Source organism: Dipteris shenzhenensis, chromosome 1, assembly GCF_047967505.1.
Source record: "Dipteris shenzhenensis isolate YYH24624 ecotype China chromosome 1, Dip_SZ_1.0, whole genome shotgun sequence".
Classification (NCBI taxonomy): Eukaryota; Viridiplantae; Streptophyta; class Polypodiopsida; order Gleicheniales; family Dipteridaceae; genus Dipteris; species Dipteris shenzhenensis.
Window position 1 is genome coordinate 22,828,495 of NC_141596.1, and position 27,099 is coordinate 22,855,593.

Below are 27,099 nucleotides of genomic sequence, written 5' to 3' on the forward strand. Positions count from 1 at the left end.
ATTCGATGATGCTAAGCATGCACTCAGACAAAGGAAATGACTATGCTTTGATGTTGTCTGGCACTTTGTATCAAGGTCTTTTTCAGCTTGATATATATGAGAAAAGCTTGCACTTTCAGTGAGCACTCCCACTGCTACGATGTAGAATGCGGAGTTATGGCATGCTAGGTATGGGCACATGAGCTATGGCAACTTAATGACACTTCAGAAGCATGCTATCATTGATGCATTGCTTCCTTTGGAGTCACCTCCTCCTCATGCATGTGAGGGTTGCATCCTTGGCAAGATGCATAGATTTCCTTTTAAGAAGGATGGTGCAAAGAGAGATACACATAAATTACAGCTCATATGCACTGATGTCTGCGGTCCCATGAGGACACCTGCTTTTGGTGGTTATCTCTATTATGTTACATTCATAGATGACTTCACCAATTACACTTGGGTCTATAGTCTCAAGGAAAAATCAGAAGTGTTTATGCATTTCAAACACTTTGTGGCTATGGTTGAGAATGAGACAGGACTCAAGGTGCAGACACTTCGCACAGATAGAGGGAAGGAGTATATGTCTAATGAGTTTGAGGCATTTTTTAAAAGGAAAGGCATCATGCATCAGCTTACAGTGAGGCTTACACCTCAGCGAAATGGTAAAGTTGAGCGCGAAAATCGCACTCTTATGAAGATGGATAGATGCATGCTTACTAGTAAAATGTTGCCTCACAGGTTTTGGCTGGAAGGCCTCATGTGTGCAAATTATGTTCTAAATCGAGATCCCACAAAGGCTTTGAAAACAATCACTCCCTATGAGCCATGGCATGGGAGAAAGCCTGAAGTGGATCACTTCAGGGTTTTTGGTTGTGTTGCATATGCCCACGTGCCTGTGGAGTTTCGACACACGTTATGAAGAAACTTCAGTGCGAAAATCCAAGTTTACTTGGTGAAGTCATCAATAAAAGTGACAAAATAATAGAATCCCCCACTAGCTGCAACTCTCATGGGTCCACAAACATCACTATGAACCAAATAAAGCTTGTGTGAACCACCAACTCTCCCATCCTTGGGAAACGCAACAGGGTGCATCTTACCAAGCAAGCATGGTTAACAAATATGTTTTGTAGGCATATGCATTTTGGGAAGATCAACAATCATATCCTCCTTATATAACTTCACAAGGGTTCCAAAATTGAGGTTTCTGCACTAGAAGAACCAGATACTGCAAAACCAAACTCTTTCTCAGGCATAATATTATCAATGTTGGCCAACTGCTCCTTCAAATCCTTCACATTAGTGAGATAGGCATCCATGTTACCACCCTCTTCAAGCTTAAGGTCTTTCAACCGTTGCAGAGATAGGCAACCCTCGCCTCATTCCGCACCTGATACAAAGATGCAAGCTGATCCCATGCTTGCTTAGCTGTCTTGCAAGACCGGATATGAGGGATAATAACCCGTTTCATTGAAAGAGCAATCAAGGCATGTGCTTTGGCATCATGACCATCCCACTGAATAAAAATGGAAACGAAGTTTGCCCATCTCATGTGCTTCTTTGACAAGTTTCTCTGAGTGAGAAAGTATCGCAGCGATTGATGATCAGTTTGCACATAAAAATCAGCACCTAAAGATAGTGCTTTCACATAGTAAGAGCATGAATTATAGCTACCAATTCTTGCTCATACACATTCATGTTGTGTTCAGCATCTCGGAGCGGCCTGCTCTCATATGCAACCATTATTTGGCACTCTTATATGGTTAACACAAGTTCTATTTTTGACACACAAGAGTGGAACAGTAGAAGAGAGATGGAAAGGATAGCAAAGATGCCTTGGCACCCTACTAGTCCATGAGCCTTATAAATGTAAAGAAAGAGACAGTGCTAAAAGGAAAAGGGTTCCCTTCAAAAGGTGACTTGTATAAAAGACCAAATGGTTGACTTCGGTCTTCATTGTTGTATGCACAAGTTTGGAATACAAGCTCCCTCTTCTCTTCCAAGAGTTTCTTTGGGTGTTCTCTTGTTTCCTTTGTAGTACCTTTGTGTTTTCCACTCCATCCCCCTTCACTCCCCTCTTCCCTTTTCCTTCTCCCTCCCTTCTCTCGTCTCTTCTCCCTTCTCCCCCTTCCCTCTTTCTCTCGTAAACACATTGCAACAATCCAAGAGCCGCTTGAGTGACAAATGCGGATGGCTCGTGCCTTGCATTGCTCTCATAAGGAGTATCTTGGAGTGGAGGTTCCATCGACATTCCTTCAAGATTTCCACGACACATGAGTCACTGTCAAGACTACACAATGTGCAAGGATAAGGCAGCCTCTCCCTAAGGCACTCCCTATTCCTGAGCCTTAGTCCCTCATTCCAAGAGCTTCCACTCACCCTTGCCATCTGCACACGTCCAAAACCACAATACAAAACCAAGTCAAGTCCCAAAAAAGTCAGAAATCATCCTCAAATTATCCAAGCATAAATTAATTTTAGGAAAGTGTCATGTTTTTGTCCATATATACAAACATCAAATCCTATTTTTCCCAGTTCATATTGAAACCCCCTTTTCATCAGGTATATACCCGATATATACCGATGCCAAGCCCTTTTGAAGACCCATCACTTGAAGAAGAACCAGAGGCAGTAGGTGCAGCACCAGAAGTGACAGTGCGTGTAGGCCTGGCCTCAGAACCTGAAACAATATGCCATAGATTCTTGGCAACCAAAACATGTCCCATCATGTATGACCACATGGGATAATTGGTGCCATCAAGCTTGTCATCAACCCCAAGCATCCCAAACAAATCATCTTTGCCACTAGACATGGTGTTGAAATTCAAGACAAATGCACCAACTGGCAAAGCAAATGAGAGAAAGACAACCTCTCAAAAATCAAGTAACAAAATTCTGCCCAAGTTTCAAAGCTTATGCTTGCAAGCATGGTTGTAAGACATGTTAGACACGCTTTAGACACGAGTGTCTAAAGTGTCTTAAAGGTAAGACACATAAGACACATTTTTCAGTTATAATAATATTAAATTTAAAAATATAAGTATGTATAAGTACAACTTGGTAGCATGACTAGCTGCTAGTTTTAACATTTTAGAAGTACAATGTAGTTAAGAGTGAAGACTTCTCACTTGTCAATTAAAACTTAAAAGTTAAATGCCAAGACTCCACGGACCCGGAACTTCTTGCAAGTTAAAAGTCAAGACTCAAGACTTAAAAGTTAAAAGTTAAGACTCAAGACTCATGGGCTTGCAAGTCATGACTCACAACTTTAAGGTTTAAAGTGCAAACCAACAATTTGATATTCAAATTTCCAAATTACAACTTAAAAAGAGCCTAGAGGGCTACATAGATGATAGTCAATCATCATAGATCAATAAAGTTTAAACATATGTCATAAATAACTCGGCCAATGCCAACAATCTAGTAGTCACATGTGACATGAATGAAATCTGAATCCTCATACATATAACTGAATGGGAAACTTTTGAATCTCAAGAGTCAAGTCTCTCAAGACTCATCCTAGTCTGAATCTGCTAGGTCACTGCCACTGCTGGATCCAAAGTCACCATCAGTGATAGTGTTACCCTCACTATCATACTGTGGCTCCTCAGGCACCTCATCCTCCTCCTCCTCATCATCATCCTCCCCCTCCTCCTCGTCCAAGGCAAACCGCATAGGTGTATCTGACGAGGTACTAGCCATAGCCACGGCTCTCCCATGGCCACGTCGGATGGCACAACCACGACCTTGTGCTCCTCTTCCACCACTCCTACCTCTGACTCTGGCCTCTGCCTCTGCCCCTACCCTCACCTGTGTCTCTCTGTGCTGGAATAGCAATGGCTGATCTACGACGTGAACGAGTGACTCGTCTATCTATGGGCTCTAGCTGTCTATGTAGCTGTGCATATATCTCCTCCTCATCAGCTTCAACTCTAGCATAAGTAGGCAACTTGGTTATGTCAATGCTTGTAGGATCCACCTGCAACAACATTTAGAAGCGTATGTTCAATGTTCATTGTTATGATTTCAATTTCCTAGATATATTTAGAATCGAAATCATAGATGATAGAACATGTTACAATAGACTCAAGCTACCAATGTTACCTGCATTGGACCTGCCAAGTTTTTAAGCTTTCTTATAAGCCTCAAGTTTGCACGGCAGTATACTAAGCGCTCGAGTTGCCTTGTGCTTAACTTGTTCCTTATTTTCGTATGGATCAAAGAGTAGGAGCTCCAGTTCCTCTCGCATGCTCTTGCTGCACATTCCTTTTGGTTCCAAATCCCGATTGGCATTTACAAATCGAGATTAAAGGAGTGAGAATCAAGATCAATCATCATCTACATTTACAGTTTACCAAACTAGGAATAGCAAATGCCAAAGATATATGTCTCAGCTCTCACCTGAGATAAAATCCGGAGGGCCAACTTCTGCACTCGAGGAGTGGAGTAGCCATATGCCTCCCACCACTCAATTGGCTTCACACAAATCTCTTTCCTTCTAGACGTGGGTCTAGAGAAGGAAACACCCACACTATTTTGATACTGAGAAATCTCCAAGTCCAGCTCCAATTGCTCATCCTCTGAAAAAACCCTCCCTGTGTAGGCATCTCTATCCGCCAATAACTCTGGCGTATTGAATAAATCAACTGACTTAAATAGTGGATGCAAAAGTGTTGCAAGCCCATGGATGGGCCTACGCATGAACTGCCATCTCGTATCCACTAGAGACCTTATTTCTTCCAATCTACATATCAAAATAATTTGTAAATTATAATAAACACTGATAATGGATTTATGATAAGTGATGATTCATTACTTATTAATATAATGGACATAGACCAACCTAATCTCTTAGGTGCGAGGGAGTTACATGTACTCAGCGAAACACGCAACTGCTCCATGAAATGATGGACCAAGCCAAGAGTACTTCCCTCCATATCAGTCACCCGCAAGACAGCGAATAAAGGATGGAGAGCTTTCACTATGGACTCCATGTCAGTCCAAAGTGAGTGATCCAAGCACATCCTCTGTACTGTCATGCTCTCTGACATGGTAGAGTCAGGCCACTCTAACCACATCCGAGACACCACTGTCTGTCGAAGAGCTGCATGCACTGCAAGAAGGCGGTCCAAAACAATGTGCATGTATGCAAAGCATGTCTTCGATGGCCGGACAATTTTCAAGTTGCTATGCACCCTGAATATGGCCAAGGCCTTGGGCTTCTTCTTAAAGAAGGCTGCAATGGTACTAGTAGTCTGCATCACACTAGCAATCCAAGGGAGCGGACCGATGTCCTCCATGAGAAGGTCTAGACAATGTGAAGCACAAGGAGTCCATACAATGGAAGGAAACTCTACCTCCACAAGCTCTCCCATCCTCACACAATTACTTGCATTGTCTATAACAACTTGGACCACATTCTCAGGCCCTATCTCGATGATAGCTGCTCGGATATGCTGAAAAATGACTTCATCTGTAGTGCTAGCACCTCCTCGACCTGTATCAACAGCTTTCAAAAAATAGGTATCAAGGCATGAGGATACCAATATATTAATGATGCCCCTCCTTCTAACATCACTCCATCCATCAGACAGAATGCTGCAACCAAATTTCTTCTATCCCTCCTTGATAGGATGAAGAGCTTTGTTAATTCTTCCTATCCCCTCCTCCAACACAGATGTCCTCATCGCACCATATGTCACACCTGTCCATGTATCTGTAGCTCCCACAGCTGCCACTGCCTTGATCATCCTCTTCCACTGTGGTGTTTGTAGGACATTGAAAGCAAAATTGCATTCAATCACAATCCTCCCAATTTCAATATCTGCCAAACGCTGCCGCTCTTTTTGCCAAGACTGTGTGGACAATGCACCTGATAAAGTCCCTTGGTTCTTTTTCGAAGTAGCCATAGCGGTGGATGGTGGTGAGGATGTAGCAAAAGCAATGCCCTCTTTCCTAGCCCTCTTCTCTGCATGAGAGGAACCAATAGCACTAGAGTCACTATCCATAGCATCATTAAGGTTGATAGTGTGAGACTCAGGCCCCAACAAATCCTCATCTTGCAAGGCAACAGGCATGGTACTAGTTCCACCACAAAGTTTTGGATGATCTCTGATAACTGTCTGCGCAATCTCAAAAGGAACAAAAGTACATCCACCAATTCCCCTACCACCAAGTCCAGAAACATGGAGAATAAGACGTGTCACTGAGCTCAAAAAAGGCTCGCCACAATAATTGCACTTCCACTCTTTGTTTCCTGACCCCGTTGCCACAGCGGGGTTAATCATAGTGGTATGGATCCCCCAAAGTGGATTTGGAGGTTTAGGCATGGTAAAGCACGGTACCCTGTACGGATTTACCGTATGTTCAATCCTGCTGCTGGTTTGGGTGACAAGCATCAACGTTGGAGCTCAGCCTGCCTTCAGGTTCACGTTGTGCATCGTTTGCTTCTTTTATCTCGTTATATAGTGCTGTTTTTGAAGGCCTTGAAGGCTCCACTCTGCATCTTGCTTTCTCCTTTCCCAAAAAATTAGGGCAATTATGGGCTGAAAGCCCTAAGAAAGTTGGCCCCCTTCTGGGCTTGTTTCAGATAAGAGCCTGCTAGTATAACAATAAATTTAAAGGGGGCAAAGTATGGGCTGAAAGCCCTAATTAATTTGGCCTCCTTGGGGCTGCATAGCACCATACTAGCATTGCTTATGCCTTATGCATGAGACTTGTTACTGCTTAATGCTTGAGCCTTGAAGTTTCTATTGCAGCTTGCTCGGCATGTGCATTTCTCAACACAATTAGTCTATAGATTGCAGTTTACTTGCTTGTTCTACTTCTCCCAAAATTTATATTGAATTATGCTCGTGTGCATGCCAACATGACAGGTCACAGGTCATAGCAGCAGAGAATTACAGCATAGCAACAGAGAATTACAGCATAGCAGTATGGCGAATCTTCAGCAGCCGTACAAGAGAGGCAAAAAAGCGTACGGGGCACCGTGGTACGGACGGCATGTACGGAGTCCAGACGATGAGTCACGAAACGAAAATGCTATTCGCAAAGTCTAAGGTCCAAAACGTTGAAATTTTAGGGCTTTTAAATTTTATAAAAAATTTAAAGTGTCTAAACGTGTGTTAAGTGTCTTACCATAAGACACGAGTGTCTTAACGACCCTGCCTGCAAGAGACTCTAATGTCCCAAGGTGTACCTGTTGCAAGAAAAATCCCCAAAGGCAACACGAGGCCTTCCAAGGCAACACGAGGCCTTTCCAAAATGCAAATGAAGCAGAAATTGGAAAGGACCACTGCAACAACAGCTTACCCAATGATGTAGCCCGAAAGGACAGTAGTGTAAGGCTCTAAATGCGAGCAAATGAGAGCTGCAAATGAGAATTACAGCAAAAGAAAGTGCTCCCACGAGAAGGAGAGCACCTAGAAATGGAGAGGAAGAGATCCAATGGAGGGGAACTCGCAGCCCCAGGCAAAGGGATGCCAAATGAGGAAGAATGGGCTCAGGGAGGAGTGGACTCCAAATCACTTCAACATGCTCCAAATGGCTTCAACAGCCGGCACACAGCTCGGGGCAGCAAGAAAACTGCTCCAAAGGGCTTCAACAGCCAGCACACAGCTCAAGGCAGCTCCCAAACGCTGGCACGCTTCACAAAACAGCTCTAGAATGCTGGAAAGCTTCAAATTTGCTGGCATGCACCTCGAGATAGATCCGTAAAGCAAAGCAGCAGCATTAAATGATCCGTACAATCCCAAAATGACCCATACAAATCACACGTGTGGGCGCAACAGGTCCGTACAGTCTCGAAATGCTCTGTACAACACTGCGCCTGCTTTAAATGCATCTGTACAAGTGTACGGATTCCGTACAACGGGCCGTAAAGTTGTACAGATTTCGTACAGCAACAAAGACCTCACACGTGTGGTCGAATTTACTACAGCAGGCTGGAGGATGCTCCAAAATGCAGCTCCCTTCGCGGTGGTTGCTCCAAACTGCAATCTTCTCGCGTCAAAAAGAGGGTTTTCGCGATAGAAGTGCTTAGAGAGACCTCAAACGCTCTCGGGTGTGTGGAAACCAGCAAGACCAGCAAGAATGAGAGGGCTCAGGAGACTGCCAAACAGCTTTGGAAAGCTGTCAATGGTTGAGGGAATGGATTGCCGACCTGCTCTGATACCACTGTTGGCTATGACAAGCAATGAAAGCTCAAAAATGGAAGCAAGAAGAAGAAAAACGAGATGCTGTAATAGATTGCTGCGAAACTGAGAGTGGAGGGAGCCAACATAACAAAACCCTATGGCTAACTGCCCTAACTGGACTAAGTGTCCTGACTGACCTAGGTGGTACATGTACTAACTATACCAATAGTCCTAACTGACTATAACTAGGGCCTACAACAAGGAATAAGTGGCATTTATGGATAGCCCATAGGATGGCCTACAATTTTCAAAGTCTTCTCCAAAAGACTCTCTCCAAATTAGCTAACACCTGATAACCGTCCCAATGAGGGGCTCTGTAAGGCCTCCAACCTCTACAACTGATGTGGAACCTTCTGGCATTACTCACCGTGTAACAAAAAAAGGAAGACTCCTCTCTTGGTTCCCTGCACCAATCCATTCCCACTATCCGGGGTCCCATTGAAGAAACTTTATGCGGAATCCTCCATAGAGCCACAACCTCCATGAACCCAAAAAAGAAAGAGGACTTGCCAAGCAGAGTCCTTGCCCTGTTCTACAAAGCCTATGATCCTGACAGGCTGAAAAGGAATGCCCAAAAGAATATCATCCGAGGAAATAGAGAGCCTACCACCGAGGTGTTACATCAAAAACCAAGGCATCCTCTTGTGGTCCCAAGAAAATGACTTGAATAAGAATACATGTCATCGAGAAAGCCCCCATCCAAGGTGAACAGCCACAGGTCTATCATCTGTAATCACCCAATCATTGGGTAAGGCTGCATCTATCTAAAGTATCCTCCTTGCACTTCCATTGAGATGACAGACCAATTGTTGTTGACGATCTTCTGGAAGCCTTTTGAAGGCTTTCCAAGAACCCACCGCAGGGCCTCTCTCCCACTTGGACCACCGCATGAAATGAGACAAACCAAGCTGCCTACCATGCTCATCAAGGATACAATCATTCCACATGATAGGCTACCTCTGAATCTCTTCGAGAGAGGAGGAAGGAACTCTCCAAAGAGTACTTCTAAGGCTTGACCAAGCTTCAGAATAGCAACCATAAGCGGGGAGGATGGAGATCTGAGACGGGTTGAAGTGAAAATCCATCTGGTGCTATCCATCCAGTCTCCACCTGAGGAGGGTCTGCATGTCTAAATGCACTAAATTAAGAAATTTCTCCAAGGCTCATCCCCAGGCCAAAAGCCTCTAACCACAAACTTGCAAAGCAATGCCTTCTATGATGTTGAGACCCCCCTCCTGTGTGGGAAGGATCAAGGTCTCCCAAGCCACCCTGGCAATAGTGTTTGCTATGCCATCTAGCCCACTCCATCAAAAATTCCTTATAGACCTTACGAGCTGAGTGATGCAATCCTTGGAACTGCACCAGCATGAGCAAACATATCAAGCTGTGGCCAACAGAACCTTGTTGACAACCACCACCTTGGATGCGAGGTCCAACCTAGCCGAACTCCAAAAAAAGAGTTTCCTCCTGATACTCTCCAACACCGGAGCAAACTGCTGTGAAGAAGAGATACCCATACAAACCTGGCATCCTACGTACCTGACTAGCACATACCTCTGAGTCCAAGTGAAGCCCAATCAACCCCCCAGTCCGAAGTTTCATCATCACTGATCCAAAAGCCATTGACTAGTACCAATGAATGTGAGCACCTGCTGCCATACAAAACAAGTCCAAGGCTGTCCTAAAAGAGGTGAGAGTTTGAGGGGAGGCCTCCAAGAAAATAGCAGTGCCATCTACTAGCTCACAATCGACTAGGTCCTCCTATTTGAGCGGTAGTCTAAGCCTAAGAATGTCAACTCTGGACCAAAAATGCTCATCACCTCAGCCACAAAAAGGAAAAGAAAAGGGACAAGAGGGCATCCTTGATGGACTGATCTGGAGATCTGAAATCTCTCCCCCCTGACCCCTTCTATAAGTACCTCACTGTGGGCTGATGTGTGCAAGGCTGAAACCCCTCTGATCCATGAATCTGAAAACCCAAAATGATGAAGGGTGCCCTCCAAGAAGAGTCCCAATCTACACTATCATATGCTTTTTCAAAACGCAAGAGTAGAATGGCTATCTTTTGTCCACTGCGCATGGCCCACTCTGAAGCTTCCCAAAAAGAAAACATATTATCAAAAATGCTTATGTCATGAACAAATCTGGTCTGTGTATCAAGTATAAGATTTGGAGGTCTGGGATGCAAACGCAAGTTGAAGGCTTTTGCCAGGATTTTATAGCAAGTAAAGTGATAGGTCTCCACTGCGACACTAAATTTATGCACCCTCCTTTTGGGATTAGATGTATCAGACCCTCTGTAAGTGAGTTTGTCATCTCACCTGAGTCCCAAACACCCTACAGGGCTGAGGTAATGTGATCCCCAATCATATCCCAAAAGATCAGAAAGAAAGAAGGTGTGAGTTAGTCTGCACCTGGGTACTTCCCCTCGTGAAGGGTAAGAAGTGCTGACTTGAACTCTATGTTGGTGAAAGGTGCATCAAGAGAAAGCCTCATATCTGGTTTCACCAACATCATAGGAATACACTGCGATATGACATGTCTACAATCATCAGTGGCCTCGCTACCAAGATCTTCTGAGAGAGATGCAAGGGACCGAGAGTAGAGCCTCCCCTTCTTTTTCTACGATGGTCAGTAATTCCAAGAAGTTTCAACTCAGCCTTAGAGGCTCGAAGCCTACCAGAGCTCCTCATTGGGAGAGTTTTCAGATTTCTGCTTACTTGCAGAAATCCTTTTGAAAGAGATCTAGAAATTCCTCACGAATAGAAAAATCACTCTTTTCTATTGGCTTTCTATACATGGAGGGATTATAGTGAACCAATGGAGGCATGTGTTCCAAGCAAACTTTACTTGTATTCATTGCGTGTCTACTGAGGAGTCCATTCAACGTTGCTTATGGGACTATAGACATGCAAGGATCATCTAGAAAGCGATTGCTAGCTTATTAAGCACCTTCATGACCTACGGCTCGATAGCTTGGCTTTTTCTTTCAGGGCCTTACGTATTTAATGAGAGACATGACTCTTCTTGGGCGCTTTCACTACGACGACACTTGGTTGAGTCATGCTCTAGATGACATTCATGGCTCTCCTTACAAACCTGCACATGCCTCTGTGGATCCTTCATGGGACATTCATGGGATTCTAGCAAGCATAGCGGAGTGGAATATTAGGAGATCCAAATGCATAGAAGCCTTGGATGGTTTCCAAGTTCACCCTATAGCCAGTATTTCGATAAATATTGTACACACCTTGGTGGGGCCATTCGGGGGAGCATGTAGGGACCTTCCCAGCCAGCCTCTACTAGGAGGACTGTTTTCCTCAAGGAATGGAGTGGCTCCCCATTCTTCTCAGAGACCCCCACAAGAGTGAGGTGGCACCTTCAGCCTCAACCTTGGATATTTTCTAGCCTCTCTCACGAGCTTGATTTTGCCCTACGAGGTGTTTGTTTTCTCATGCCTTGCATGATTTACTTCTCCCATGAGCTTTACTCTTAGAGTTTCTTACATACTTAATAGTGGAACAAAAAGAATGTCAACAAAAAGAAAGAAAGAAAGAAATTTTATTAGAGTCTTCGGAAGACCGATGGGTCTATGAGACTAAAAGAAAACCTAATACAAATCCCAGTAAGGTGGAGCTGCTAAAACGAGCATCATCACCCGTGCTGAATCCTAAGTCTGATCATACATAATCAAATACATAAAGTATGACAGTGAAAAGAAAAAAGACTGGAGCGGAACGTAATCCTTCGTATGTCATGTCGCCCTGGCTGGTGCATAGCCGGTGATGGGGTGCTGGCGTCCGTCAAGGAGTCTCGTGCATCTCGGTCTCCTAGAGGAGGCTCGATGCAAGACCAGAGCCACCGTGACTCCCACAGGACGTATCCCGAGTCTAAACAATGACGGGAGGTCCCCCAGAGTGATATGTGTGTCCCCTTAATGTCTCGTGTGTCGTGCTACGATCGTCAGGTCGGGGTCTCTATCACATCTGCGGCTAGAGACTGGATGATCAATGTCACTCGATGGGAAGAAATCTGTGATCCTGCGCTGAGAGGTGTCTGATGGTGTGGCCAAGCCCCATCGCCTGAGTAAGTACTCTCTGTGTTGGACCCCCTCGTGAATGAAGGCCGCAAGGCATCTTTGATCTGGGTAGGCGAGGAATCTGGAAAGGAGCCCGGAGCCGTCTCTGGAGAGACGGTGGTGGCGGCCTCGGATCTCGTAGTACACTGGGCACCTGAAAATAAAATGCTCCTCCGACTCAACCTCCTGACAGTCGCACAATATGCATATGCGATGCTCCCTAGGGATCCCCTCTGCTCTGCCGCTCCCTATGCGGAGGCGGTGTGATGATACCCGAAACTGTCCGATGGAGATCCGTAGTGAGTGAGGCATATGAAGCTCAATGTACCCTGGTGGTGTGATGAATCCCTCCTCCGAAATACAAAGACAGTGATCTCTGTAGAAACTCAGCTTCACTGGAAGCTCCCTCGACTCCAACCAGGTCCTAAAGGTGTGTAGCTGCAAGAGATCCTCTCAAATGACCTGGTTGGTGTGTGGCTTGATCGGGATGGTGGGTGGGAGTACCAGAGGGGCATCTAAACTGTACTGAAAAGGAGGTATCCTATCGATGGAATCGAGAGCTAACCATGGCAACCTCTGTCTCCTTGATGTGCAGTCCCCATATGATCTAACCCGATGTAGATATGTGGTGGTTTGAAAGGCTGCATCTAGCTGGAGTGGAAAAGCACCAAACTCGGCTTGAATGATGTGATGTGGTACAAATGGTTTCCCCCGGATCATCCGTGAGAGCATGAGGATCTGCAAGTGCTCCATCCGTGTCCACTCTATCTCTGACATGTCAGGTTCCCAACAAGGGCTGCCATACATACCGGCTGATCAGACCAAGGAGTCGAAGAGAAGAGCCTTGGTCCAAGGGTCCTGAAAGTGTGAGTGGAAGCACTGTCTCTCTAGCCGAGCCAGTGAGGCGTATCCTCTGCTCAATCTGGCCTGCATCACTAGTCTCATCATGAAGATCGAGCTAGAGAATATGACCCCCAAGTAAGTATATGAGGATACAATCTCAACTAGTGACCCACCGAAAGTAAACTGCTTCTGTTGCATGATTGCTCGAGAGGTATTAAAGATCATGACCTTGGTCTTGCCAAGGTTAACCTCCACATCATGGGATACACAAAAAGCCTGCAGTGCATCCAGGTGTCGCTGGAGCCCCTCGGGTGTGGACGACAAGAGTGCCACATCATCTGCATAAAGAAGAATCTTCATGATGATCCCGACAGGTGAGCAACCGGTCCCTCCAAACGCCCCCATGAAAGTCTCCAGCTCATCGATGTAGACGCGTTGGTGATAAGGGACAACCCTGTTTGACCCCTATGGTACTCAAGATCTCATCTGTCCAACATGCGCCTGTTCGAACTCGGCCTGAGACCCTCTCATAAAGTGCCATGACTGCCCAGATGATCTCCTAATCAAATCCCAGTGTCTGTAGGCGTGTGATGAGACGAGCTCGACGTACTATGTCAAAGGCTTTTCAGAAATCCACAAAGCAGCAATATACCCTCTCCTTCCGTGATCTGGCCTCCTCAATGACACTCCTGAGTGTGAGTATGTGATCCATAGTCCCATTGCTGAAAATCACGGGTCCATGTAATGCATCTAGCAAATCATCAATCCGAGCCATCGGATACCTGTGCTTAACAGTGATATTATTCAATGCTCTGTAATCTATACAGAGGCGAAACGTATCATCCTTTTTCCTCTTTAATATCACTGGCGAAGCAAAAGGTGAGAAACTTGGTTGAATCTGCCCCAACTTGAGGTATTCTTCCAGTTGTCTACGCACCTCCGCTTCTTCAGCAAAACTCATTCTATAAGGAGGTCTATTTACAGGTTCTGCCCCCGGGATCAGTTCAATTTTATGTTGAACTTTCCGCTCTGGAGGTAACCCATAAGGTAGTTCATCCCTAAAACATTCAGAGAACTCCTCTGTTATAAGATTAGCCAGCTTGGCCATCTCACCACTTTGCGTAACATCAGTGCTAGTCGAAGAATCATCCACCGACTCTACCGATGCTGTGCAAAGGTACAAAAACTCTACTTGAGCCTTTCTGATTTCCATCACGGAAACCAACGGTCCCTGAGGTATATCTTTTTCACCTCGCAAGACATAAAGCACATCATTCATCTTGAATTGATATACGTGCTTTTTCCAATCAATGGCTGGATTCTTCCTAGAACGCCACGCCATTCCCAGGGCTATATCCGCATGAGCAAGCTTGGTCATTTCAAAATCAAGCTTCTCAGCATAGTCCTGAATCCGAAGCTCCAACTGGGTAACCCTTTGGTCCCATACTTCAGTTGAACTTCCATCTGCCATCCTAACTGTATACGCATAGTCAGATGGACTTGTCTTTAATTTCAGCCTCTTCACGAGCTTGGAGTTAATCACATTGTGAGTTGACGCTGAGTCAAACAACAAAATGACATCATGACTGGCCACTTGCCCTTTCATTTTAATTAACTCCGTATCATTGAAGGCTGTATACCCCGTTGCTGCGGGCTTAGATAGGATGTTATCAGGTGCACTCGTCACTAACTTAGCAACAGACACACAGAACAAACAAGGTACTAACCTCTGAGAAGATCCCGCTAGCTGAATCTGCATCTCTTCCGCTCTGGGACTTCCCTGCATCTCCACGTCGCACTCTGAGATCACCATCTCAGCCATCCGACGATCTTTATTACGTGGACAATCTCTCCACTGATGAGGTTGAAGGCAACCAAAGCACAAGCCTTCTCTCCTCGCTTTTTCCCTCTGTTCTGGGTTCAAGGGAGATTTAGACCAAGCCCAGGCTGCCATTGGGGTTACTTTCCTCTTCACTCCAATGGTGGTACTTGGTTTAGGAGTTTCAGCCGGTCTCGCCTGCTTGGCTTGACCACTCGGCTGCGAACCACTCCCTCTACTAGCCCACTTCTTCTTAAACCCAGCTTTCTTCGGATACCCATACTGGGTTCCGACCTGTGCAAACCCACTTGGCTTGCTGCCCTTGGCATCCTCGTAGTTCAGGGCTATAGCTATTGCATCATCTAGCGTGTTCGCGTACTAAGCCCGAACTTCCATTTTTATTCGATCATTCAATCCAAATATGAAATCTTTCACTTGGATTGATTGAGGCAGGGGTTCATCAACCTTCATTACACTCTCTCGAAACTTATCAGTGTATTCTGCCACTGATAAATTTCTCTAACGAAGGTTCCTATATTGATCCCAAGCTCGGGATGCTTCGTCAGGAGGTAAGAAGTGTTTCCTGAACTCTCTTTTAAACCCCTCCCAGGTAGTGGATGCTATGCCATCTTTTTGTTGTTTAATCCACCACCGATCCGCTGCCTCACTGAACATGTGGGTGGCCTCGCGGATCTTTTTGATGTCATTTCTGATTTCACAAATGGCGAACGCCTCGTTCCATTTGTGTCACCAGGTCTCAATGACATCGGAGCTACGGTCGTTCATCCGGCCGGAATACTTTTCCGGTCTGTAATTCGCAATATTTGGCACTTTAGCCTTCCTAGGCTCGACCGTATGGACACTAGACTCCAGTTCCATTGGAGCCTTTCCCTTCTCTTCTCGAGAAGGTCTGGCAGACATACTCTGTAACGCTCTCCTAAGTTCAGATTGCCCTGCGTTGGCTTGTAATTGCTGCGCTAACAACTGTTGCAAGGCATCCTCCAGCAATGCAATCCTGCCAGATAAAGTGTGAGCTACTGGGCGCGATCCCTGCTGGGTCGGCCGGACTCCTGACTCACCAGGGTCCCTTCTGGAAGCCCCTTCTTCTGCTTCCATTCAGTTCAATAGGTGTTTTGTTTTGGGTTTTTTTTTTTTTTTTTTAAAACACCTCTAGAACACTGTATTCACAAGAAGCTGACACAATTCAGTGTACTGACACTCTGACACAATTCCCTATACTAGGGAATACCTGCAATCCCACATGTACACTGACTAGGCATTTGACACATGCATAACCCAAATAGCGCTTTTCCCTATACTAGGGAAATTCCTGCAAACTAACTCTGACTGAAGCACACAGGCATATGCACAGGCATAATCTGTCCCTGCTATAAACCACAAGTCTATATATGGACTAGCTATCCCTTTATGCACACTGCAACCCACAAACTGAATCTGTTTCTAACAAAACAGAAATGACAGAAACAAAAGGGAAAATGGGTAAAGTGCTCCCTGGTCTATAAATTCGACATTATGGAGTCCCTAAAGCCTGCTCTCTGATCACTTCAGATCAGCCCGTCGCGTGGAGATCAGGTCAGCCCGTGTTTCGTCAGGTCAGCCCGTATTTCGTCAGGTTAGCCCTTCGCGTGGAGGTCAAGAGCCCAATTCTGTTCGTCGTCAGCACGCTGCACAGCTTCGTTGCGATCAACGATAGCAATTGTCACACCTGCGCTCCACCCCTTAGACGCCTGCGTGTCCCACTCCATGCACGTCACCTTTCCGCGCCTGGCCTGAGCTTCCCATTGAGATTACGGGAGCGCCATCAATCACGAGCATCGTCAGCAGCTTCGTCGTTACGTCACCTCACCACCTATCTCCAGACTTGCAGTCCGTCGCTGCCTTACGGGACCCCCAAGCAACGACTCACAGCGGGAAGGTTGTCGACAAACCTTCCGTCCGTCATAGCGTAGCACCGACACTAGTCGTCGTCAGCCACTCGGGCTGTCTAAGCCTGTACCTTGAATTCACGCCTCTCTTCTTCGTAGCCTTGAGCTCTGATCTTGTTCGCTCCTGTGATAAGCTGTCAGCCTAGAGCGCAAAATTTCCTCCGCAGGTCTTTCAATTCACGCTCACGTTGGGCTTCTCGTCCAAACCCACAGATCCCTTCTAGATTTTTTTTTCCCGCCAACCTTACAGCTCTGATACCAATTATCACACACTCTCTCTGTTTGTTCTCTAATTCGATCACGGGAGTAGCACCATTTATTTCCTCCCAGCCATATTTCGCTAAGGCTAACGAGCAGACAGAGATCTACGTTACAAAAATCACATGAATCATTATCTTCTCTTCTCTCACTAGCCTCAGTAAACCCCAATTCCCTAGATAGATCTAGATGCCACATGTCATCCATATAGGGCCTTCCTAATGCAACATTTCACCCCTCTCTTCGGATGCATTAAATTCCTTGCCCCTAGGCACAATCTTAGCACTAGGCCCTTGGTCTTAGATCTGTCTAGTCTGGTGCTATCAGCCCTCACCTAGGACCTTGACATTAAATCCCTCCCGATCATTTACATGAAGCGCAAACACATATATTACAGAGATAGATCCTTTAAGGGAAATGTCGACTGATTCTTCCGAGGTCATGCTACCTCGGCTAGAGCGTAACAGTTGTGCTTCCTATGTGGTGTGTGTGGTGTGGCTAAGCGTGGGGTGGCAATAGTGAAGAATAGGTATGTGTGATCAGCTCCTGGAGGGAGTGGTGCTACAGTGAAGTCGGTTGTCAATCTTTTTGCATCCATTTCCAATTCCAATTCCTTAACTTTAGCTTCTGCAGCACACCAAATAGTTCACTTCAAGCTCTACTTCCACTTTCAAGGTCTAGACTCTTGAATCCAACAATGTTCACGCACAAGACTTCCAATTGTTCACTTTTTTGGCATCATGATGACCTCATGGTGCCATCTTCATTACAAAAACACTCTGCAAACACTTGCAAACACTCTCTCTCTTGCTCTCCCTCTCTCTACGGATAACTAGGACCCAAGACAATCGTCGGGCTGGACCCCCCCGAAGGTTTTTATTCATCAAGAGAATCTGAGTACAAAAGTTCAACATAAAGTTGCCTACAGTCCTAGGACTCTAGGACCACACACACTAGGACTCCGATTTCAACACTTGAAGCTCTTGGAAAATGAATTCACATTTTGAATTTGCAACCCTATAGTTGTGTGTGTGTGAAGAGTCTTGAGGCCACTTGTGCCACCTCATGTGGTAGATGTGATTCCTCACCTAGATTATAGGATCTAGATTCTCTTGTGTGTGACCTCATCTATGAGGTGTCTATGTGAGAAGATAAGGCTTGCCCAGCCTATAAAAGAGGCTATGTACTTGCTGTGTTTTAATCTCATCAATCAATCCACATCAGTTCGTGCCTCAGCTCGTCTCCAATCATGTGTCTCTCACCTTCTCCCCGAATTCAACAGTTGGTATCAGAGCCATGCTGAAGCATCCTGCCCATCCTTCGTTGCCATGCGCCACTCTGCTACCGCCTCTGTTCGCTCTTCTACTAGCCCACGTTGGTGCTCCCGCTTCTGCTCTACGCTGCGCCATTCTGCCCACTATCTCCTACGCTGCGCCATTCTGCCCGCTACCTTTAGCCTCTCTCGCAACTGCTCCCTCGCTCAACGCTGATGGTGCCTCAAACTCCGGACCTTCAGTTTACACTACCTCCAGCGGAAGCGTGGTGAGCTGCTGACTGAGAAGATGCCCGCAACTGCATAAAGGAGCTGATCTACATTGACATGTGCTACGGCTGGACTGTTGCACCGTAAAACCTGACCTCTGTAGCTATTGTACAATCTGCCGTACTGCCGTACGATTTGCCGTACAGCAGGCCCGTACCAAACAGCCTCGAAATCTGCGCCACTGCAAATCAGCCGTACAGCCTCGAAATCTGCGCCACTTCAAATCAGCCGTACAGCCTCGAAATCTGCGCCACTTCAAATCAGCCGTACAGCCTATACGGCTTGCCTGCCGTACGACTACACCTGCAGCATACAATCTTCCGTACAACCCTAACCCAAAAATTTAGGGCTTTTCTGCCCTATGTCTTCCTTTAGCATAATTGAAGCTTCTACCATGTAAAATTTGGGCCTTTCTTGAAATTTGAGTAAACATTGTAAGGGATTTAGACAACGGCTGTAATAACAGCTAAGACCTTCCCACCAATGGATAGCATAAAAAACTCCTCGTTCATCGAGAAATTCTCAGGGAGCAATTTCCCAACTTGGCAGACAAAACTCCGGCTTCTTCTTATGCGAGAAGGCATATGGAATATCACCAATGGCAAGGAGCCAAAACCGCAAAGAGATGATGCTAGAATCAGTTGGTGGGAGAACCAAAATGATAAAGCAATGGCTATCATTGACCTAGCTTTAGCTGACAACCTTATCCACCATGTGGATTTTGATAAGACAGCAAACGATGTTTGGGAAAAGTTAGAGAATTTGTTTGGAAATAAGATCAATAATTCCAAAGTATTTCTCAAACAAAAATTCTTCAAGCTCAAGATGAAGGAAACAGAAACCCTCAATGAACACTTGAGCAATCTTGGGTCAATTCTCCAACAATTATCTGCCATCCGAGCCATTGTTGAAGATAATGATCAAGTTGCTGTACTTCTCTCCAGTATTGAAGACATTTCCAAGTACAATGAGATCCTTGATGTCCTAAGAGTCAGCCGCAATATGAGCTTTAAGGATATGGTAGCGCATCTCATTGATGAGGACCGTAGGCTTACAGAGAAAGCAGAATCTTCCTTCGAATCTGGCAAAGCATTCTTTCTCAAGAATAAGCCCAAGAAGAACGGAAAACCTCTTAAATGTAATTACTGTCAGAAACTTGGCCATCCAGAGGATTGTTGCTTCAAGAAATGGGCAAAGGTACAAGCCAAAGAACATGCCAATCTGGTTGCAGAGCGGAGTGAGGATAAAGATGATGAAGCTACACCACAATGTAAATATTCTAAGTCAAAGTACAGTTAACCATTTATCTGATCATAATTAAAGAGTTTTCATGTGTTAACTATGGTCAAAGAGTTCTTTTAATGGTCAAAGAATTGACTACAATTAAAGATACTTGACTCTGGTCAAGTTAGCCTGACTTTAATTGGGGAGACTTGGTTTATTACCAAGAGGGTTAACTGCGGTTAACCAAAGAACCACAGAGCTGACTACTGTCAGAGAGTGTTTACTTCGGTCAATGAGACTCGGCATGCACCAAGAGCTTTAACTACAGTTAACCAAGTTGTGCCAGCTTCGGTTGGAGAGACTTGGCCATAATTAAGGCGCCACAACCATTGGTTAGAGCCCCTTAATTATGACCAAGAGGGTTGACTTCAGTCGACCAAGAATTGTGTTCTATGTTCTGTTCACATGTTTGTTCAGTGGGAACGCCCACCTGTGACTAGGATTAGTCCACAGTTTATTATTTGCATGCAAAGCGCTAACAATCAATGGGTGCCATGGTGGTGAGTCCTATGAGGGGCTAAAAACCCAAGTAATTTGGAGCGTAGCGAGTATTTTGGAGGCCACCCGTGTGACCAAGTGCTATGAAGACCCCAGAAATTGTCCTTAGAGGCATGTAATAGGACTTAGTCTAGATTTTAGCCAAGTGGCATGTTGCCATTTTGGAATGAGCTTGATGTTGAATTCGGGGAGAAGGTGAGAGACACATGATTGGAGACGAGCTGAGGCACGAACTGATGTGGATTGATTGATGAGATTAAAACACAGCAAGTACATAGCCTCTTTTATAGGTTGGGCAAGCCTTATCTTCTCATACAGACACCTCATAGATGAGGTCACACACAAGAGAATCTAGATCCTCTAATCTTGGTGAGGAATCACATCTACCACATGAGGTGGCACAAGTGGCCTCAAGACTCTTCACACACACACAACTATAGGACACTCCTAGGACTCTAGGACCACACACACTCCCCTTCGGAGCTAGGGTGAGAGACTATGACATCATCCAGACTGTGCATCCCAGGCAATCTCAGAGGCTAACAGCTGAGCATAATTCAGAGGTTGAACTAAGCACTCTCATGGCTTAGGTGTCAACGTGATCAGAGACTTAAATCTGAGCATGGATGCATGACCAACTCATAGGTCTAGGGAGTACACCAACATCGTGGAACTTGGCCAGGCCTGATAAAGGAAAGACATAACAACCCCCCCCTGTCTCCTAACTTGGTACATGGAAATAAGTGGAGCCTTTTATAGGACAAGGTACACAAAATGACAAATTATTACATCATTTTAGGGAGACTACCCAAGGCAGAGTACCTAACACACATGACTTATAGAAAGCCCACTCTTCATCTATCACTTCATGGAGGGATAGACCAGAAATATCAGCAGTGTTGTAGGCTTGTTCCTCAGGTCCAGAAGGTGACATCCCCTCGGCTTCTATTCAGTTGACCTCAACTGAAAAGCTTCCAGACTTTGGTGATCTATTTTAACTGTAAAATCTGCACCCAAAAGCTAATGCTTCCATGTATGGATGGCATGAATTACAACCAATAACTCTTTCTCATAGATTCCCACATATCTCTCTGCATCCCGGATTCTCCTGCTCTCATAAGCCACTACATGACCATTCTGATGCAATGCAGCCCCAACACATTCCCCACAAGCATCACAATCGACATCAAATGGCTGATACAAATCTGGAACTATTAAGATTGGCTCTATGGTCAGCCTTTCTTTGAGTGTGGTGAATGTTGTCTTTTGTGGAATTCCCCATCTGAAAGCTGCATTTTTCTAAGTAAGATCGTGGAGTGGAGCGGCTATATCCGCAAAATGCCTGATAAATCTTCTGTAGTAAGAACACAGGCCTAGGAAACTTCGAACTTCATCCACAGTTTTCAGCTCTGGCCATTCCTGAATGGCACAAATCTTTTCCGGATCCATCCGTATCCCATCTTTGGATATTATATGCCCCAAGTAATGGATTTCTTCCAAGAAGAATTCACTTTTCTTGCTGTTTGCATAGAGCTGATGATTTCTCAGCTCTTGAAACACTATAGCAAGATGTTCCTTGTGCTCTTCTTCGAAGAAGGTACCAGTGAACTGTCTGTAGGGTCAGAAGATATGATACATCATCCTATTGAAAGTAGCTGGGGCATTTGTCAATCCAAAAGGCATCACCAGATACTCATCCAACCCAAAAGTAGTGCGAAACGCTGTCTTGTGCACATCCTGAGGCTATATCCTCAGTTGGTGATAGCCACTCTTTAGGTCTATCTTGCTGAAAACTAAAGCTCCATTTAACTGATCCAACACATCATCAATGTGCGGAATAGGAAATCTATTCTTGATGGTCATTTTATTCAATGCGCGGTAATCGATGCACATACGGAATGAGCCATCGTTCTTCTGTACTAGTAGTACAAGGGAACAAAAAGGAGAAGAATTGGGCTGAATCAGCCCCTTGGACAACAAGTCCTGGACTTGAGTCATAATCTCCTCTCGTTGAGTTGCACTAACTTTGTATGGGGGCCTATTGGGTGGCTCGCTGCCAAGAATGAGTTCTATGCCATGATCCTCATGTCTCTCACTGAAATTTATTCAGATCTGCCTCACTTATTTCAGCATATATTTCCATATCTTTCTCTTTTACAAAAACCATGTAAGCTGAAACTGTAGACTTTATTTCTTTTCCAACATAACTATTTGATACAATGGGAATAGTTTCCCCTCTATTCCTAGCAACCACACGATGTCCTTTGCCCCTATGTACAAACTCTAGCACTCTTTCAGGAAGAGTCAACTTCACTCCCTTGCAATGAAACCGAGGCATACCCAAAACTACATCATGATGTTTCAGTGGAGAAATGAAGAAGTCTTCCTAATCCACATAACTATGTACATGAAGACGGAGCTTCCCTATCAAGGGAGTGACTGGCACATGGTTCCCACAGAACATCTGATCGGCATCCAAAGCCCTGCCCAACTCCTCCGTCTTTAATCCCAGCCTCAAGGCTAGATCCTCTGATATAAAGTTATCTATAGCCCCTGGATCAAATAAAATCAGCACTTGCTGGTCTCTGACTTTGCCCCATGATAGCAGCAATTCTCATTCTTCTAGGTTTGAAACATGATCCAGTATGTCAGGAATTCCTCCTGCCATTGGCTTTTGCAGTCCCCGTGGCTTCTCTGCATCTTTTCCCTTCGAAGTTGAAGGCTTTTCTGGGCACAGGGCAGCCACATGCCCCTCTTTGCCGCACCTGAAGCATTTACCCTCTTTCCTGAAAGTTTCAATTTGTTCAGGGTCTGCCCTTATAGGGCTTTTGAAAACTTGGTTTCCCCTAGGCCTGAGGCTGAAATCCCCTCTTCTCAGCCTTGGAAAACTCTCTTCTTTCAAACTTGGGGGTCGCTGGCTTTTTATCCCCCATTAATCCTGCATGTAGTGAAGGTACACTAGTAGAATCCTGCATGTATATGAGACTAGCCACATTGGCTGAATGCATAAGATCTGATATTTCTTTAATATCTTTGGTGTTTACTTGGGCCTGTATCTTTGGAGTGAGTCCTACCTTGTACTTTTTGAGTTGAGTCTTGTTAGAAATATTCTTGAAAGGCGAAACCTGCAAGTATGCGTCCCAAAATTTCTGGTTGTAAGACTCAACTGTATCTTGTGCTTCCATATGAATGCTCGCCCAACCCAGAAGGACATGATCCCAAAATTGTTTTGGAATAAACTGTTTATAGAAAGCTTTCTTAAAGTCCTTCCATTTCTTGGGGGCTACATAGTTGGCTGTTTTAGCTATCCACCATGTACTGGCTATACCAGTCAAGTGTAAACCAACCATACGAAGCTTTGAGGATTCACTGAAATTTTCCAAGCTGAAGGCAGCATCAAACTGCCTTATGAACTGCATAGCCTTTTCAACTTGACCATACTAGCCATTGTAAGTGGCAAATCTTACCGACTTCCCACCGTCCTTGAATTCTTTAGTCTCTGCCTTCCTGTTGGAATTCTTCTTCTTCTTCTTCTTCCTTTTTTTCTTCTTTAACTCTAAAGATCCCGAAGAAGGAGGTGATGTCGAGGATGAAGAGGTAGAGCTAGAAGATGCAGACGAACTCGATGAACTGTGATGATACTTCGCCTTCTTCTTCTTGCGAAGAGAACCTGCTCTTTTCCTCTTTTTACCCACCACTTCTTCCTAATCTTCTCCAAAGGGAGGCTTCTCCGGCTTTCCCTCAAAAAGAGGTTGTACCATCCTGCGAAACAAGGGATCGCTTGTTGCCTCTCCCAACTGAGTAATCAACTCTCTAAAGGCATTCTCTTTATTTATCTGTACAGCCTCAGCTTGCTGTACCTGGTTAGACTCTGTCATTCCCTCATGGGATGATTGGGCATGCTGTTGTGAAGCCATCTCTGCAACTTGTCTGAGATCTACAACTCTCACACACACTGTGTATGCAACTGATGCACTCAGCCTTTGCTTTCCCAAAAGAAATACCTCAACAAGAGGTGTATTGAATTCACAATTTGTACCAGTAACGGGCTGTCAGCCCAAAGCATGAACTCAAAAAACTGTATGCTTCTTTTCTGGCTATTGCAAATGAACTCAAAACTGTATGCCTTTGAGCAGTGAAAAAGGGGAAAAACAGATCCATTGTGAGTGTGCAAATCTCTGATTTCTCTGCTTTTCTGCTGTTTTTCTGACAGGAAAAAGTCTGACAGATAAGTGAAAATTGATGGCCAAAACTGTCTCTGCAACTCTTTTTTTTTTCGTGGACAGTAACTGGATGGTTAACTGGCTGGTTACACTAACCAGACTAGTTCTGTTCTGGTTTGGTTGGCTCCCAACTGAACTCAACCCACTGTGGTCTGGTTAACCAGTAATAGTCTGGTTAACTATACCCAGAGTGAGTTGGTCAAACCTGGTTCCAGTCTAGTTTAGTTAGGCCAACTAATTGGACCTCTGACCAGAGTCCAGCTAACCAAAGTTACACTAACCACGGGTTAGCCACCTGTCTGCCACGTGTCAGTGCCACGTCAGCATCTGAGCTGGCTGCCACGTGTACTGCCACCTCAGCAAGCCCTAGCTATGTGCCACGTGTCATGTGCATATGCCACATCATCAATACAGCTACCTACCACGTCAGCACACTTTGCTTGCCTGTGTGCCACGTGTCCAGATCACATGTCCTCTGTCAAAAAAATGACCCTTGCATTTTCTCACAGCCCGCGCCGGTGATCTCCGTCGGCATCTCTATCAAATAACACGCCTGCGCCTTCGTGAGAAAGTCACTATGCGTTAAGGTGTCTCCGCACGTTAAAATCATTGACACCATCCTCCGTCAGATGCTGCCATCGACCTCAATTCCATGTGCACCAACCTTGAGAAAGAGTCTCCGGTCGCTAAGGTTACAGAAAGCTGATTGCTGGGGTTGAACAGAGGCGGAATCGTAGAGGGTAATGGAACTGCGCTTCAACGCAAATTTCCTTTGCCCCCCCTCTTGCGTACACCTTAAGCTCAACGAAGCCTCCGTGGTTATGCAACTGGCTCAGCTCTTCTGGTTGACGTTACTTCAACGATAGAGAAAAATAGAATAAAAGTCGACCATCTTTGGAGCAACACCAATAGCCGGTCACGTTGCTAATTTCGTGCACAGCCTATTTCCACGTCAATTGCTTGCTATCGCACGAGAAATAGGCAGCGCTTCTTCCAGTGCACCAGCCCTCAACATAGATCTTTACTCCTATACTCACATGTCATCTGAAAACCTCCATCAGAGACATCGCGTAGACATTTCCTTCGCCATTAGCATGGCCTTCATGCAAGCTTTTGGGACGGCCATTCATTACCGTTGTTTCATCCTATTCTCACGTTTTTCCTCAGACCACCCCTGCCTTTAAAGGCAGCGAACCAAAGCTCTGATACCAATGCAATCTTCATTAACAAAACACTCTGCAAACACTCTCTCTCTTGCTCTCCCTCTCTCTACTGATACACTAGGGCCTAGGACAATCGTCGGGCTGGACCCCCCCAAAGATTTTTATTCATCAAGAGATATGAGTACAAGAGTTCAACGTAGAGCTGCCTATTGCAAATTCAAAACGTGAATTCATTTTACAAGAGCTTCAAGCTCATTCCAAAATGGCAACATGCCACTTGTCTAAAATCTAGACTAAGTCCTATTACATGCCTCTAAGGGCAATTTCTGGGGTCTTCGTAGCACTTGGTCACACGGGTGGCCTCCGAAATACTCGCTACGCTCCAAATTACTTGGGTCTTTAGCCCCTCATAGTACCTGCAACAATTGATTAAAGCGCACCACCATGGCACCCATTAATTGTTAGCGCTTTGCATGCAAATAATAAACTGTGGACTAATCCTAGTCACAGGTGGGCGTCCCCATTGAACAAACATGTGAACAGAACATAGAACACAATTCTTGGTCGATCAAAGTCAACCCTCTTGGTCATAATTAAGGGGCTTTGACCAATGGTTGTGGCGCCTTAATTATGGCCAAGTCTCTCCAACCGAAGCTGGCACAACTTGGTTAACTGTAGTTAACCCTCTTGGCACATGCCAAGTCTCGTTGACCGAAGTCGACACTCTCTGACCGTAGTCAACTCTGTGGTTCTATGGTTAATCGCAATTAACCCTCTTGGTAATAAACCAAGTCTCCCTGACCGAAGTCCAGCTCACTTGACCAGAGTCAAGCATCTTTGACTGTAGTCAATTCTTTGACCATAGTTAACACACATGAAAACTCTTTAATTATGATAAGATAAATGGTCAACTGTACTTTGACTTAGGATATTTACATTGTGGTGACACTTGGTATCCTATCGATGCTCGCAAAAACATGTGCATGCCCCTTGTATGATGGCTTTTGTAAATTGATAGGCAGACTGTCATACCGAATTTCTATTAAGCCTCCATTTGTATAGGGCAGACTACCTCCATTTGTTTAGGGCAGACTATTCATAACAAGAGATAGCACCAACATGTCAATACAAACAAACATGATCCATATAAACTTACTAACCATTTTCTACAGACTTTTATGATTTCAACTGCTCACTGAAAATATCAAAGAACAAATGCAGGGGGAAAAGCAGGTGCGGAAATACTCAAGTATGTTTTGAGAAACAC

The 27,099-nt window shown here is 45.1% G+C and overlaps 2 protein-coding genes across 3 annotated transcripts in view; both read right to left on the reverse strand.

Moving 5' to 3' along the window:
* The window catches only part of LOC147905554 (diacylglycerol O-acyltransferase 1-like), a 124,109-nt gene that overhangs the window by 17,695 nt on the left and 79,315 nt on the right, over positions 1–27,099 (reverse strand). The gene's annotated exons all lie outside the window — the stretch shown is intronic.
* LOC147905555 (uncharacterized) lies at positions 3,502–6,269 on the reverse strand. The gene is made up of 7 exons (XM_087378447.1): positions 5,687–6,269; positions 5,016–5,479; positions 4,853–4,908; positions 4,384–4,726; positions 4,087–4,248; positions 3,793–3,961; positions 3,502–3,665 (listed from the first exon to the last, which is right to left on the reverse strand). Exons 1-7 carry the CDS (start codon positions 6,267–6,269, stop codon positions 3,502–3,504), a joined length of 1,941 nt encoding a protein of 646 aa, XP_087234573.1.

What these genes read in the sequence shown, in the direction of transcription:
- LOC147905555 (XM_087378447.1), bottom strand. Translation starts at nt 6,269, where the DNA reads ATGATTAACCCCGCTGTGGCAACGGGGTCAGGAAACAAAGAGTGGAAG. An exon ending in AGCTACAGATACATGGACAG is followed by an intron (nt 5,480 to 5,686) that starts GTGTGACATATG and finishes CTGTTGATACAG; the next exon opens with GTCGAGGAGGTGCTAGCACT. An exon ending in CCATGTCAGAGAGCATGACA is followed by an intron (nt 4,909 to 5,015) that starts GTACAGAGGATG and finishes TATGGAGGGAAG; the next exon opens with TACTCTTGGCTTGGTCCATC.